Source organism: Aureobasidium melanogenum (genome assembly GCF_000721775.1).
Source record: "Aureobasidium melanogenum CBS 110374 unplaced genomic scaffold scaffold_19, whole genome shotgun sequence".
Lineage (NCBI taxonomy): Eukaryota > Fungi > Ascomycota > Dothideomycetes > Dothideales > Saccotheciaceae > Aureobasidium > Aureobasidium melanogenum.
Window position 1 is genome coordinate 409,042 of NW_024470071.1, and position 15,181 is coordinate 424,222.

At 48.5% G+C, this 15,181-nt stretch overlaps 8 protein-coding genes across 8 annotated transcripts; 2 read left to right on the forward strand and 6 right to left on the reverse strand.

The window, feature by feature from the left end:
* Positions 1 to 1,180: 1,180 nt before the first annotated feature.
* Positions 1,181 to 2,623, reverse strand: M437DRAFT_54062 (uncharacterized protein; the record flags this gene model as incomplete). The annotated part of the gene is made up of 7 exons (XM_041022627.1): positions 1,181 to 1,430; positions 1,479 to 1,544; positions 1,597 to 1,844; positions 1,894 to 1,925; positions 1,980 to 2,043; positions 2,094 to 2,237; positions 2,291 to 2,623. 7 exons carry the CDS (start codon positions 2,621 to 2,623, stop codon positions 1,181 to 1,183), a joined length of 1,137 nt encoding a protein of 378 aa, XP_040877629.1.
* A 1,277-nt stretch (positions 2,624 to 3,900) lies between these two features.
* M437DRAFT_14672 (uncharacterized protein) lies at positions 3,901 to 4,732 on the reverse strand (the record flags this gene model as incomplete). Its single annotated transcript, XM_041018771.1, has 4 exons — positions 3,901 to 4,332; positions 4,379 to 4,497; positions 4,549 to 4,596; positions 4,651 to 4,732. Coding segments are annotated over 4 exons (681 nt in total), but the record flags the coding sequence as incomplete, so codon positions are not given.
* A 1,037-nt stretch (positions 4,733 to 5,769) lies between these two features.
* M437DRAFT_77316 (PTR2-domain-containing protein) lies at positions 5,770 to 7,714 on the reverse strand (the record flags this gene model as incomplete). The annotated part of the gene is made up of 4 exons (XM_041026784.1): positions 5,770 to 6,486; positions 6,576 to 6,865; positions 6,925 to 7,337; positions 7,392 to 7,714. The coding sequence occupies 4 exons, from the start codon at positions 7,712 to 7,714 to the stop codon at positions 5,770 to 5,772; spliced, it is 1,743 nt and encodes a 580-aa protein (XP_040877631.1).
* Positions 7,715 to 8,004: 290 nt separating this feature from the next.
* M437DRAFT_54378 (uncharacterized protein) lies at positions 8,005 to 8,286 on the reverse strand (the record flags this gene model as incomplete). Its single annotated transcript, XM_041022677.1, is given in 2 exon segments — positions 8,005 to 8,084; positions 8,100 to 8,286. Coding segments are annotated over 2 exon segments (267 nt in total), but the record flags the coding sequence as incomplete, so codon positions are not given.
* A 409-nt stretch (positions 8,287 to 8,695) lies between these two features.
* M437DRAFT_77317 (putative multicopper oxidase, type 1) lies at positions 8,696 to 10,830 on the reverse strand (the record flags this gene model as incomplete). The annotated part of the gene is made up of 3 exons (XM_041026785.1): positions 8,696 to 9,092; positions 9,143 to 10,580; positions 10,626 to 10,830. 3 exons carry the CDS (start codon positions 10,828 to 10,830, stop codon positions 8,696 to 8,698), a joined length of 2,040 nt encoding a protein of 679 aa, XP_040877633.1.
* Positions 10,831 to 11,603: 773 nt separating this feature from the next.
* M437DRAFT_54042 (acid phosphatase phoa) lies at positions 11,604 to 13,034 on the forward strand (the record flags this gene model as incomplete). The annotated part of the gene is made up of 4 exons (XM_041022623.1): positions 11,604 to 11,909; positions 11,963 to 12,070; positions 12,199 to 12,387; positions 12,441 to 13,034. 4 exons carry the CDS (start codon positions 11,604 to 11,606, stop codon positions 13,032 to 13,034), a joined length of 1,197 nt encoding a protein of 398 aa, XP_040877634.1.
* A 503-nt stretch (positions 13,035 to 13,537) lies between these two features.
* Positions 13,538 to 14,468, forward strand: M437DRAFT_54275 (DUF125-domain-containing protein; the record flags this gene model as incomplete). The annotated part of the gene is made up of 3 exons (XM_041022660.1): positions 13,538 to 13,746; positions 13,811 to 13,927; positions 13,982 to 14,468. The coding sequence occupies 3 exons, from the start codon at positions 13,538 to 13,540 to the stop codon at positions 14,466 to 14,468; spliced, it is 813 nt and encodes a 270-aa protein (XP_040877635.1).
* A 135-nt stretch (positions 14,469 to 14,603) lies between these two features.
* M437DRAFT_54010 (uncharacterized protein) lies at positions 14,604 to 15,117 on the reverse strand (the record flags this gene model as incomplete). Its single annotated transcript, XM_041022615.1, has 2 exons — positions 14,604 to 14,842; positions 14,895 to 15,117. 2 exons carry the CDS (start codon positions 15,115 to 15,117, stop codon positions 14,604 to 14,606), a joined length of 462 nt encoding a protein of 153 aa, XP_040877636.1.
* Between the last annotated feature and the right edge of the window lie 64 nt (positions 15,118 to 15,181).

The following is a 15,181-nucleotide window of genomic DNA, read 5'->3' on the forward strand; positions in this document are numbered from 1 at the left end:
CCAATAGCGCTGCTCTGACCTGCCTAACTGAGAAGTGCACCTAGCGAAGAAGGATGCAGTCACTTTCGATCCTACAAGGCTACAACAGCATGCTATAGGGCGGGGCTGTATTAGGAGTAGGATCAATGGTTTGCGAGAATTTTGCATAATGTCCTGACCAAGTGTCGTTAGCGAACTCCTGCATCTGCAACCTTCGATAATCACGACGCGTTTGGGAGCCCCCTGATTCTCCAATAGAGTTTACGCTCATTGTATTGCGACTGGTAGACCAGTGCGAAAATTTTCATCGAAGAATCGACCTTGACAACCTCCACGCTAGGCGCCTGACTTTGCAGTTGCGAACGGTAAGATCATGATCATATCGGAAAGGAGCTTTGTCCTGGCGACACAAATGAGACAATCAATTGGATAGCATCGCGGTAAGGGGCGGATACTAATTTATCGATGTCGGAGTGGGTCTTCGGCAGGTCACCACGTTTTCGGCTCTTCGGGACGGCTTTGCGTTCATAGCAGTGGAGGACAACTCGGAACGATACAAGGTCGCTCGGTATTGGACAGGGAACTATTTTGTTGGTGGAGGCGCCCAAAACCCACGCGGAGACGGTGTCTCATTCAATCGCGGAGCTCCCGGTTTCTCCTGCTCTGCTAGGTGCCGTTTTTTGAGGTCGGCCAAAGTACGAAATTGCCGAGACAGGGTCACTCTCTCAGCATCAACATCCACAGGTCCAACTCAGCTCTATGCCCAGCATTACAATCTAGAGCAGTGTTGTATGTTGTATCTGCTACAAATAACTCCATGTGTCATGATAGACGTGGTAGAAAATGCGCAATAGCAGTATGTGGTCAGTCACGGTGCATTTCGTGTTTTTGAGCTGTCAGCTTCAGAAGCCCAATTTGACGACACACAAACTACGTGCACAGGAGAAAGAAAAGTCGGGAACCAGGGTAGATTGTTCTCAGGACGACCCGGGATAAAAAGAGTATCCTGCGCTGAATACGAGCTAGAAAACAACCCCCGGTAAGTGCATCACCAGTACCGGCACATGTCATCTGTTTCAGAGTTGCATAATCGAACACATAGTAGTTGACAGACGACCTCTCTTCCGTTGTTTGATGTCTGTCCAGGACATGGTATGACAGGCACTTCAAAGTTGAATGTATCTCTAGCAAAAAGCATAGCTTAGATCTTGCCGTAGCCGACGTTGGCAGTGGAGACGGAGCTGGCGGCAGCAGCAGAAGCAATGTTCTTGCCTTTGAAGTTACCGAGGAAGCTGGTGTCGGCAGAGGAGAAAGCACCAGAGCTGCCAAAGGCGTTGCTCTGGCAGCTACGGCCAATGAAAGAACTGCAGACGCTGCCACTGCCAGGAACAGTGAAGTACTTACCAGTAGCTCCGGACTCAATCACAGTTGCCACGTTTTGAATCTTGTTGCTGTACGAAGGTCAGTACAAGTATGAAAAGGTCAGTAGATGAGCTTACCCTTCAGCGAGAACATAACCGCCCTGGCCGAGCTCGAAAGCGTGGCCCTTGGAGTCGATGTCGTACCTTCAAAACGGGTCAGCAGGTTCACCTGAAATGCGAAGAAAGCAGTTCTCACCAGTAGTTGTTGACTGCGTGGAGGATGGTGTTGCCTTGAATCTTGGGCGAACGACCAGAGGTGTGGTGGATGTAGTTGCCCTTGAAAGTGATCATATCGTTGCTACCAGTGAAGTAAAGAGCCCAGTAGTGGCGTCCATCACAAGTGGCCGACCAGTTGGACGATCCATCGATGTCGCAGTTGGAAATCGTGACTCTGCCGGAAGCAGACTCTCCGAGAACGATGTGCTGGCGGGCAATACGTTGAGTCTAGTAAAAAAGTCAACCATAGTCCGAGCAGGAGGTACTGGAGACTTACAGTAACGTGGTCGATCCAGATCAGGTCAGTGCCTATCATGGAATTAGCGATGGAACCGAAGATCAACTTTCTCCGTTTCAAATTACCAGCAAGGGTGATTGCATCACCACCCCAAACGTAGTGGGGGTTAATGTCAGTAATAGCGATGTTCTGAATTCAAGGTTAGAAATGCAATGTGAGGCTAGTATTGCTCTTTATACCTGAATGATCACGTTCTTAACACCGTTGGCCATGCGAAGACCCTTGCCCTTGATGATACCCTTGTTGCCCTGACCAACCAAACTCTTGTTTGAGTTGACAGTAATGCCGATCATACCGGCCTTGTCGTAAGTGATGGAAGAGACCTACTTCTTGTAAGACCACGTACCACCGGAGAAAAGATGACATCGCAACAAACCTTGGGTGCCGAGGATTCATAGTTCTCGCACCAGCCATCCTTGTCGATAGCCTGCTGGCAAAGACTGCCAGTACCCCAAGGAGAGCAGCCCTTGGCGGAGGTAGTACCCTCAGTACCACGGAAATCGAAGGTCTTGGTGAGAATAATAACGCGGGGCTGACTATCACCAAGGTACGAGACCAGCTCGGCAGTGGTGCTAGGATAGACAGCAGCGGCTGAACCACCTCCAGTGACGCCCTTGGCGAAACCTTCAGCGGCGCCAGTGACACCAGCAGCGCTAACGGTGCTGGCGAATGCTACAATTGCAGAGGTGAAAAGAGAGAAAGATCTCATGATCTAAAAGAGCGACAAGAAAATTGAGAAAGACACAAGAAAGGATACAAAGAAGAAGTAGTGAGTTAATTCAGCTTCGAGATGGCTCGTACATATTATATACCTACGCACTTTGCAGTCGAGATCCACAGATCTCCCATAATAGTGCTAATGTCGGCTACAAGAGCCTGTATGTTATACTGCGTGCAAGGCCCGACAGGGCAGGGTTGTCGAAAGAGGACGCGAGCGTCTCAGATTGCGCTTGAGAACTTATCCTGAGGCGAAGCGACAGCTTGGCAGGTGTCGCGCTCGGCGCCATTACAACCCTACGAAAACCATCTGCATTAGCCTAACAAAATCTCATAAGTCTCCTCCCATCGAAAAGCGATTGGTGCGGCCGTAAGTGTTCAGAAGAAATTCTACACTTTGTCTGAAGAGTTGAACCAAAATTGAAGTGCAAGACGTTGTCGCACCCCCAAGGCTAAATCATGTGGGCTGCCGGAAAAGAATCCGATGTGCAGCCCTAAAATTATCTAACCCGTTCGGGATCGATAGACGATGACCACTTTTCTCAAACCTATCTTAGGTATCCTTCTCCTGTTCTGCAGCACCTCGATCAGCAAAGAGCTCGAAATCACCTTTCAAAACGCACCAACAGCTTTCCTTCACAATACTGCTCGTTGAACTTATGAGCAGCGTGGCCTACCACGTATCCGTTGAATTTCACATTCGACTGATATCGTGAGGCTTTGTATAAGACCACACACGACAATCCTTGATGATGTTCTTGAAACTATGGCGTTGATCACAGCTTATCGCCGCTGATTACAGCTTCTCGCAGCCCTAAGGGCTATCAAAACTCCTCATAAATAGAGATCGGAGGACTCGGAGAAGCTACTACGAACCCCGGTGAGGAGATGCTCTGGACGATATGCTTGTCGATCTAGCGACATGGAGCCTGAAACAATAACTTCATATGGAAAGAAGCAAAAGTCTTAACACTTCAAGAGGACCTGACTGGATACATGTATGAGCATCGCTCCTAGCCCACAGATGATTGAGTCCGCAGTACTCGTAGAATTGGACGCTCACGAAACCGAAATCCATGACAAAACTTGCCGCACAGTCCTTCACTGCAGTAGGGCTACGAAAAAAAAAAAAAGCAAAACTAGTCCGCAAAAAAGACAAGATTGGTAGACTATTTAGATATAGCCCAGCCTTCTGGCCAGAAACATGGATCCGATCAAGAGCAACCAGGGAGCCATGCGGACAAGCCCATCCTTCACAGCCTTCATCGCCCAGATATTGATCAAGAGTACATGAACAGCGACAAACATCTTGCCGTCATTGACGTGCGGAAACTCATCCTCTGGCTTCGGGAAGTCAATGAAATCACAGAGCTCCTTCCAACCATCTTGCCCCAACCTGAACTCGAGAAGGCGTTCCTTGGGCACAACTGCCCGGACGCCTGCGTTGTGACGGGCCAATGCTTCGGTACTCCATCCGTCCATCACAGTATCCATTTTGTGCAACATGGCGCACCAAGCCGCGCACTCGGGGCTGATCAGAGCTAGATATGGCCAGATCCTCCATTTGCTGATGACGCCGACAGTATTCTCAATGGACCTGCGCCATTTCTCAGGATCTCTAGTTGTGAGGACGACTTTGGCCTCCGGATATGCTCCGAGAAGTTCTTTGACCAGCAAGTTCATTGGCACATCGCAGACCGCCTATTCTTGTCAGTAATACCTTCTGGATAACACTAGACTCACTGACGTCGAAATCACCAATCCATTTGTCAAATTCTTCTCGTCCGAATGGTCTCTCGCTGTCACGAGCATCTAGTGCTTCGCATGCAATTGGTAGATCTTGAGACGCCATCTTGACGGCCTCCGCTATATCTTGTTAGTGGTGATCTGCAATGCAAAAGGTATTCAAGCACATACCCATGTGGTACGGCGTCAAGCCAAGCTTCTGAAAAGCAGTGTACATTGCTCAACACGTCCATTAGCTGATGCTTCTAATCTTATCGCAGCTTTTGCTCTTACAGAAGGTACCAGTCCTAGACATACTGGCGAGTAGAACTTTCATAGGTTTGGTACGAATACCCCCCTCTTTGTCAATTGCTCGTGGTCCTGTTGGAGTTGATGCCAGTCTACGTCCCAGCGGCTTGTGGACCCGCCCTCCAAGCTTAACGAGCATATCATCGAATTCCTTCATTATTCGTACAGAATCGTCAATCGATGTCAGTGTTGTAGTGCGCTCTTGAATAAGAATGATGGGTTGCGAGAGTGTGGGTGGAACGCGAATTTATCTTTGTCAGTTCAGCTTACGCCGTCTTACATCCTTCTAAGCGAGGCCATGCTCCTGTTTCTCAAGACCATTGATCTCATTGGGGCAATGCTGGCATTCATGCAAGCCATTGTGGCACGTGCAGATTTCTTGAACCTGAGCGTCATTGACTCTGATTGGATGAGTGGTAGCAGAAACAGACAAGTGTGTGTTGTTCAGTTCTCAGAAACCTAGAAATTTCGAAATATCATACGTTCGGAGTTACCCTTTTGTTATCGTACACATTCGCAGCGGGTAGAGAAATGTTTTTCTCCATCTCGAAACATTTGTCACGATGTGATTACTGAATTGCACGATACTTTCAACTTGTCTCGTGATATTGCTCGAGTAACGTATACCTCAACGGCTCTCTGCAGTAGCAGCTCGTTCGACACAAAAAATGTGCATTGTGATAGCTTCTATAACTGCTCTGTATCACCGGAGGAGGCGTGTCGCATGTAGGAACGCAATTCAGCGAACATGAGCATCATTAGCACACTAGGCAAGGCATGCATGGTATTTGAGATTCATCTGCACCTTCTATACACAACTCACTCCCGCTTGCTATGATCGCAATGCACTCTGCAAAGGTCGTTCGTGTTCCCCCAAGATCAGTCTTCGATCTCCATGACCGTCGTCAATGCCAATAGCGATGTGCTTGTCACATTGAATGTGACGCATCTCTCATAGGTGAAGTGCACTTTCGTTTATTGCATAAAGCACATTCGATTCTGCTACATAGTCTGTAATCATGTGGACTTCTGAGTGGGTGCGATCGGGGTTTTATGGTGACCGAAACGTTGACAGTATTGTGCTAGAAATCCAGACCAACGTCACTAGGCCTTCTGTTCGTGAACATGCTGGAGCTGAGCTTCGGAGTCCTTGGGCTCAACGACAGTGTTCTTGCCCTGCATCGCTGACCTCTCCAGCATATTCAATTTGTCTTCGTTGGCGTCCAGGTGACGGAAGCAGAACCAGAATCCCACACCGCCTAAGAATGCAAGGATGGTGATGATAGTATAGTTCCAAACGAGCAGTGGATCTTCAGAAAGAGGTGTGAATGCTTGTCCGATGGCAGAGGCAAATGCGCTCATGAAGAGGTTGATAGACATGACCATAGATTTCATGTTTGCGGGAGCTTTGGCGTAGGCATATTCGAGCGAGGTAACGTTGGTGAAGATCTCGGCAATACCGATGAAAATGTAAGGCAGGACCTGGGCCCAAACACTAATGTCAGCCTTGCCAAACTCTTCTATACAGTCTGGGTCCGATGCATGTTTTCCACAAGGCGATTTCGCATAGATGTAGTGTTGCATGACTGCCGCGGCGACCATGGATCCAGTAGCAAAGAAGAAGCCGACCGTCATACGTTTGATCGGGGTAAAGGCGAAGCCCATCTTGCGGAAGCCAGGGTAGATGACATGGTCCAGGATTGGGATCATGATGACTATTGAGATTGGGTTCAGATTCTGGATGATATCGTTCGGCACTCCACCCAATTGAAGAGTCGCAGCTTGGGACGTCAAGTTTCCAGTCATCTGATTGTATGCTAGCTGTGAAGGTTGTTAGCGTCGTAAATCAATATTGAATGAGATATGGCCGCCGTAAAGATGAGAGGCTCCAACTGGAACGAGGTACTCACAAAGAAGAGAGGCAAGAAGAGAAAGACCTTGCAAGCACTGAGACCACGCTTAACCTCTTCTACCCATGCATCATCATATGTCATCCAAGCAGGGCGCTGCTCGACAGGGACATTAGACGGCTTCGCAACGTCCCAATTGAACTTCCCTTGCCGATTTTTCCAGGTGAAACCAAGCATGTGGAGAAACTTAGACAAGATAGAGCCAGTAGGCGGGCTTAGAATGTAGTTTTTGCGGTTTAGGAAGAGAACAACCGGAGCTGCCAGGAAAAGTATGGTCGGCAGCAGGAAAGCTGTGTTGGTAGATAGTGTCAGTCAAAGGGTTTGTCTGTTTACTGAGGGTTTGTTATACCTAACCAAAAGCTATGAAACTTCTCGACGTAGACCATGGAGATCTGTCCGGTAAGGGAGCCAATGTTGACACAGAAGTAGAAATAGAGGAAAATCCTGGAATTGGTAACCGACGGGTCAACGATCACTCTCTCGCCGCTCGCAAGGGTTTCAACACGCATTCGAAGATCAGTGTTCTGCTCAGCAAGTAGTGGCGAGATGTTAGCTTTAAAGAAACCAGTACCGACGCAGAGGGTGAGAAGGCCGATGATGAAGGCGGCAGTAGCTCCAGTTTTGTGGATGATAACATCGGGTGCAGACGCGGCCACCAGGATTATGTGAGCAACGATGCCAATAACGATGGCGATGTGGATAGTCTTGTAACGACCGAGGTGTGCATCGGCCACGTAGCCTCCTACTAGAGGCATGAAATAGCTAGGCGTCGTTAGTGAATGACCATACGGAGAGGACGTACTTTAGCAGACTTACGCAAAGAACTGGTTAAACAAGCTGATACCTTGTGCTGCACTCTGTCCCATACCAAGTGCTCCAGGTTGGCCATGAAGACCACCAGCACCTGTCCTTGACCCTTCAGGTAGAGGCCATTGCACAAAATTGGTGTAAAGAATAGAGCTTCCATAATAAGAGAAACGCTCCGCTAGTTCAGCGAAGGCGACGGTATAAGCGGCCCACTTAATCTTGCCAGAAACGCGACGCAGGGTCTTGAGATCTTCTTCTGTAGGGGTATCGTCGTGCTCTTCGATTTCTGGGGTTCGCACTTCATACAGAGGCTCGACTTTGCCGACATCCATCGATCCACGGCCGGCATGTGCCTCGAGAGTTGTGCCTTGCATGGACGCCTGAGGGACATGAGCTTTGGCGAGCTCGTTGGCGTCAAGAGTATTGTTGCTCATGATAGGGAATGTTTTCAGGAAGAATGCACCCTAGAATACTTTGGAACGAAGCACAAGAATTTTAACAATTGAATGAGGTACAGCTTGTTATATACCTAAGCAAGAAGAGGGGATTGTCCGGCAACCCTCCTCCCGAACTTTGTCTTGTCAAACTGCGGATTCCTTACTACCTACCAGTTGAATTGTTATCAGAAGCGGTTGAATATAGTGCCAGCAGCCAAGAGATAGCGAATATTCAATGGTGGCGGCTGTACACATGTACTGGAGTCTAAGGGTCAGAGACGAGGTAGGCACGCGATCCAAGACTTTGATTCACCCACTGTTACATGCTGGGGTAGGATATGCGTCCTGAAGAAGAAGGTCAAGAAGGACAAAGCAATGTAATGATTGCCAAGTCGCACTTGGCGGACGAATATGATTGGTATGCCAAGGTGACTTGGCAAGAGCGGAATGTGTCGGTGATTCTCGTGTCAGGGACGATCGTCCGTTTGCTATGTCAATGTAACTGCTAATAGACGCAGAAGCGAAGCGGATGTGCATAGCCGCAATGATTGACGTCTAACAAGGCCAATGAACACGGGGTTGACTGTCCGTGAGGCAAATTGTCTTCTTGCAAGGATCAAATTGAAGATAACTGTTCCGCAGTCCGGTTTTGTGATCCTCGAGATACGAAGTGGTCCGGCGAAGTTGTCCTGAATCCTATCCCAGAACCCTTTTCCGAGTCTTTTAAGCAAGCGAGCTTGAGAAAGACTCAAGGCATTTGATCCGTTGCACCCAGGTAATACACGAACGATCGTGAAGTGATGCGAGGGATATCGATTATCAAATCAGATCTGAGTAGCCGAATTTTTTCGAACGCGCTTATCATCAGCGGAGCAATTACGCCTCACTATAGTAAATCTCATCCTTCGGACCCATGCCTTTTTCTAGACCGTCAGCTCTGCAGAGTTCTCGATGTGCTTTTGATATCTCACTGTCGATCAGGAGATCAGTGCGTGTGATAAACTGCATCAGCAGACCAGCTTCTGCGTGCCATGAAACATGGCAGTGGAACGCCCAAGCACCTGGGTTGTCGGCTACAAATCGTATCAGTGCCCAGCCAAACGCTTCCACGCTAGCTGTGTCGCGTCGAATAGGATTTGTGAGATCCAGTGATTCATACAGCGGGGAGAGGTTATCTAGATCCATCGGTCTATCGAGCGACTTCGTAGGAGGATAACCATGACCTTGAGCAAGAACCCAGAACTTGTATCCGTGAAGATGATATGGATGGTTACTATCGTGCAATTAGCGAGTAGTGAGATTGTCAAAGAAGACACCGCTTACCCATCATCGAAATTGGATATTAAGATATCAATAGTTTGAACGCCTGACGACTGGATGGTGAGCTCGGTCGGTTGATTGAAAGCCCTATCATTGACGAATGCAGCTCTGTCGTCTTGCTTTGCGTCGAAGGATGCGTTCCTTGCCTGCAGGCCGTCGATTGTTCGGAACAATGTGGGACTCTTGACGTCCGAATGCCAAGTGCTCGTATTGAATTTGCCTCTGGAGAGCCTGTAGGCACCTATCTCGAAGTTTGATCTCAGATAGAAGAAGGCATCGGGCTTTGTAGGAGCTGCAACGACTTGAACGGGTACTAGCTCTGTAGTGTTTAGATCCTTGCATTCGAGGCCGATGGCTTCATCCCAGTCGATGGTTTTAGGTAGCTCATATGTGACTATAGGTTCAGAGCTACTGCTGTATCGCACAATGCCGTGTACGGAGTCGGCCATATATGGATTCGGCTCAGCGAAACAATGGGTGATCATTCGAGCTCGCATCCTGAAGCTGGTTCTATCCCTTTTGTCTGCATGAACGACCACACTGTAACGTTGAGCGGGGTTGATGTTCAGACGATGATAGTTGATTGGATGTACATCGGTGCCGTCGACTTCTGTCACTGCCAGCTCATGCTCGTCGATCTGGAATTGAAACTCGGCAAAAGCGCCGACATTCATGATGCGTAATCTGTGGTAGCGATTAGGTTCGAGATCAAAGGCAGGTATACCGACATTGCTTGTGGTATTATCGCATCTTCTATGAGGCAGATCGTCACAGTTGCGGATCGCGCGACCATTGATGAGTGCCCCATCTGGTACGGGCTCTGCATTCTCCATATCTGGAGCCATGTACTTTCTCGACAGTGCTCCAGAAAGATCGTGATAATGGTCGGAAAGCATGATTATACGATCGCTAGCATATTGAATTTGCTGCAGTTGCTTTTCGTCTTTCGAGTGGACGATTAGAGGTCCCATCAGACCATCTGATGCTTGAATGCCTTGATGCGCGTGATACCAATAGCTACCGCTCTGTCCTTGGACCTTGAACTCATACGTGAAGTTGTGGTTGGGAGCAATCGGACAACCCGTGATGCCAACAGTTCCGTCCATAGAGTTCGTGCCATTCTGATATAATCCGTGCCAGTGGATAGAGGAAGAATTCGTCATTCGATTTTCGACGGTCACCCTGATGGTGTCATGCTCGTTAACTTCTATCAGAGGACCTGGGAATTGGTCGTTGATGAGCAGCATTGGTCTCCATACACCGTCTGGGTTCAGTTCCGTCTCGGTGAGAGTCCAGTGATACTGTCTTATGGTTGGGCCAGCATCATGGTCCCAAGCAGGATCAAGCAAGTATTCGTCTTTGGGTGATGCGACACCACCAGTTGATTGAGGCAAATCGGGCGACTCGACTTGACCAAGCTGCTGGTCTTCAGTATATGGATCTGCTTTTGACGTGTCGATGCTTGCGATCTTTTTCCAGGATTCACCTTTGAGTCCAAGGTTTACTGCAAATGGTACAAGCAATATGACCGAGATCAGGAAAAGCAGCGCGTACTGCCACCACCTGAAGGACCACGTTTCGACATGGGCGCGGACTTTCTCGTCGTCCAATAGAGCTCTACGCTGATCAAGACCGTCAGACCATTGCTCGGAAGTCTCGCTCAAAGCGACTTCCTCATCTGTTAGTGTCATGATGGAAATGCGACAGAAGAACACCTGCAGGCTTCCTAATACTGCAATAACAAAGCGCAAGTCCGGGCTGCGCAGACTTCTGATTCTAGAAGCGCTGCAATGCTGATTTCCGAGTTTTTACCTATAGCGAGTACGACAACATCATGTGGCAAGGCCAGATTGGTGACTCTTAAAACGCAAACCTTCTCGAACTCCGTCGCACTGCGGGTTGACGCAGCAGCGGCAGGATGAGGGCCACATCATATCAACAGGCGGCCAGGCGATCTCGGCAGTGCTTGTTCTCGAATTTGCGCGCGCGCCGAACATCCGTAGAATATGGACTCGAAAGGAAGGTGGTTGGAATGCAGAGGGCGTGCAGCGAGCCAATCATGTCGGCTTGATCGTGCCATGTGCTCTCCACAGCCGCAACCCCTCGTGCTCGAATTTGCTGAACGAGCCTCCTGCACCCTTGATGGTGGAGCTTGAACTTCCAACCGACATGCTTGTTTTCTTGCTAAGGAAGGAGATTCCATAATAAATCTCAACGCACCAATGAAGATGCCGCTATTACATGCTGTCTACAGCCAAGTCTTCCACGTGTATAGGGTTCATGGACATAGATTCTTCTCAATCAGCCGTCTAAACCGCCTCAAGAAGGTCGAAATGCTAGCGAATGCGCGGTATGTGCATGATCCGTGGCGACGGCCGGAGTGCATCAAGTGTCCTCGAGAAATAAGTTAAAACTTGACCCAACCCACCTGCATTCCTTTGACCATCAGTCAACGTCCTTCGTTATGTTTTCTACATTCGTTCTTTCTGCACTGGCTCTCTCGAGCCAGGTAGTGGCTGTCAACTTCACCTCCACTTCGCCAGCCGACGTTGCTGCTGCTCGCGACAGTGCCTTAACTCTCAGTCCAACTAGCAAGGTCCCTGGCAAGGCCTTCGACCGCTTCGTGACCATCTGGCTTGAGAACACTGATTTCGACAAGGCGGCTAGCGATCCCAATCTTGCCTGGCTGGCCAAGAAGGGTATCATTCTTAGCAACTACAACGGAGTCACCCACCCCAGTGAGCCAAACTACGTTGCTTCCATCGGAGGTGTCAGTATAATACCCTTTTATATATAAGTATAGAGGCTAAATAAGCAAAAAAGGACAACTTTGGCATGGATAACGATGATTTCAACCAAATTCCTGGTAATATATCCAGTATCATTGACTTGCTGGAGGATAAGGGCATTTCTTGGTCACAATATCAACAGGTACGTAACGCAAGGGCACAGATAGCACATTTCAACAGCCATCATGGTAGCAGGGTAGCCACTGATGTCTGTCACAAATGTGTTGTTAAAGTACCACTCCTATACGAGAAGCATGCTAAATATCTCAGGATATGCCCTACTCCGGCTTCGAGGGCAAGGCCTGGGTGAACCAGCAGACTCAGGCCAATGACTACGTCAGAAAGCACAATCCTGCTGTTATTTATGATGCAAACACCAGCGCTGAGAGACTGGCTAAGAACAAGAACTTGACCGAGTTCTACAGTGACCTTGAAGCCAAGAAGCTTCCTCAATGGATGGTAAGTGACTTTGTTTCTCATGAATATCTGTGCAATGCTGAGAATTCCCTTAGTTTATCACGCCTAACATGACAAACGATGGCCATGATACTAGTGTCACAACTGCTGGTGCCTGGACTCGTAGCTTTTTGGAGCCTCTTCTCAACGACGACCATTTCATGCACAACACCCTTGTTCTGATCACTTTCGATGAGTCCCACACATACACCATCCAGAACCGTGTCTTCAGTATCCTTCTCGGTGATGCGGTTCCAAAGAAGCTGGTTGGCACCACTGATTCTCAGTACTACAACCACTATTCTGAGATCAGCACTGTTGAAGCAAACTGGGACTTGAGCACTCTTGGCCGTTGGGACGTCGGTGCCAACGTCTTCTCCTTCGTTGCTGAAAAGACCGGTGATGTGAACACACCCTGGCCCGCTGCCTCTGGTGCCAACTCTAGCCACTTCTTCAACAGCTCTTTCGCCGGTCCATTCAACGACGATGACAGGGTTTCTAAACTTCCCGTCCCTAACACCAAACTTGTCAGAAACGGCCGCAAGGTTCTCGGCAAGATTGCTCGCACTTGGGGTGCTTTCCAGAGCCAGACTTACTACGAGAACACCGTTCAGATCCCTGACGGCATGCACCCTCCTCAGGGCTGGTAAACATAGAATAGAATTAAGCTCTCTCCTCGTACGCTATAGACTATTAATATAGCTATAAAAATGCACAATATCTTTTGTTAAGCAGGTGGTTCCACAGAGAGAACCTCATTTGGTCCGTCTCAGTGGCCATGCTTGCGTCTGTGAAGCAACTGTGCATTTTTATAGCTTATAATACTCTTCTACACTTGATTGGAGAGATTCCAAACAGCTTCAAGTATCACGAACCCGCGTACTGCAGTTTCACGAACCTATCTTTTTTTCCTCGCTCGCGGGGACGGGGGACACGGGAAGATCGTGCCGCTCAACACGTGGGTAGATTTGAGGATATATAGACTTCCTCCAGCCTGCACCTAATTTTTTTGACTCTTATTCTGCTCGCACCACTTGATCTGCTGTACATATCACTCACCTCGTTGTCGCACCTGGCTTTACTCTCAACTCTCAACTCATCAAAGAAAATTACTGAATCTCGACACATGATGTCTATCAGCACAATCACATCCATGTTCCGAAATGACAATTCGGGAGCATATTCACCACTTCCGAGCTTCAACGACCGCAACTCAGAAAAAGGATCATCGTCACCATCAGAATCATCATCGCAGTTCTCTTCAGCATACTCGGCATCATCAAGATGGCAAATCGACCCGCGCACAATTTCAGATGCAACACTAGGATTGAGCGATGGTTTGACTGTGCCCTTTGCCTTGACGTAAGTTGTCGTTTCTCGCCCCTCCACATTTGTAGAGATCATGCTAATGGTGTTACTTCTTCAGCGCCGGTCTAGCAGCTCTAGGTGATGCCAAAATTGTCGTGTTTGCTGGAATGGCAGAAATTCTCGCTGGCAGCATTTCCATGGGAATAGGTGGATATCTGGGAGCCAGTGGTGAAGCGTGAGTTTGTTTCTTGTCCTACTACAATCCTTGACAGTTCTAATGGCGGAACAGACAATCTGCAGCTACCACAAAAGCAAACACTATTGGGATGGTACACACATCGCCTGCAGAGGCAAGAGCAGCTGTAGTCTCAACGCTGGAGTGCTACGTTTCTGCAGCTCTGCTGGATGCTGTAGCCGATGACATTACTGCTAATCACGACAAAACCATCGCCTTTCTACTTGAACACCAGCATCGCTTTGATTCTGCGGATGTGTCACCACGGTTGTACACAAGTGCTGTGTGTATTGCTTTGGGCTACTTCTTCGGTGGCTTGATACCGTTGCTGCCTTATGTTTTATTTGACGATGGTGAAGTTGCTCTGATTTGTTCAGTGGTGGTTATGGTGTTTACACTATTCGGTTTTGGTGTAGGGAAGACTGCGCTGTTAGGAGAGAGGAGTTGGAAAATTAGGACATATGAAGGTCTTAAGATGGTTGGGCTGGGAGGTAGTGCGGCGGCGGCCAGTGTGCTTTGCGTGCGTCTTGTACATCAGTAGACTTTTTACGATATCACTTCCTTACGACTTCAGAGCTTTCCCTGTATTTGATAGAATCAAAATGAGATGGGTATCAAGATTACCTAGAATTAGCTAGGCAAGGACATTAAACGCCGACGGTAATGCAGTAAATATCTAGCTCTCAACAGCCTTGGCCTTAACACCGACAACAACACCCTCGTCGTTAAGCGTGACGATGTAGTATTCACAGCGAGTGCTACCATGAGCGACGCGGAACACTTGAACATCAGCCTTGCCGCTGCCAGACTTCTTGACAGCCTCAACAACTTCGGCATAGTGGTTCTTGACGTTCCAGTCCTTGACGCTGATCTCCTCGACCTCGCCAGAGTGGTTGATCAGGTCGGTGAACTTGTCTAGAGCATGTCAGTATGTGCTGGCCTTTACTTGATCTCTAGATGATCTAACCTTGACTGATGGAGTTTTGCTTTCCGTACTTGAGAGCCACAGGTTCGAATGGCTCATCAGTGTCGCTCTGGTAGAATGCATCGACATTCTTCAATGGCGCAGGAACAGCGGAATCTACAGCTTTCGTCTGTGCAAATCCACTGGTCTTGACTTCATTGCTCGAGCTGCCGGTGTCCTGGTTGGCCTTTTCCAAAAAGTTGGCGTATTCTTGGTCGGATGACATGTTGAGGCGTGGAGTTTGTGATAGGTTTTGATGAAGGTTGAAATTTGTTCTTGCTGTTCTGAGT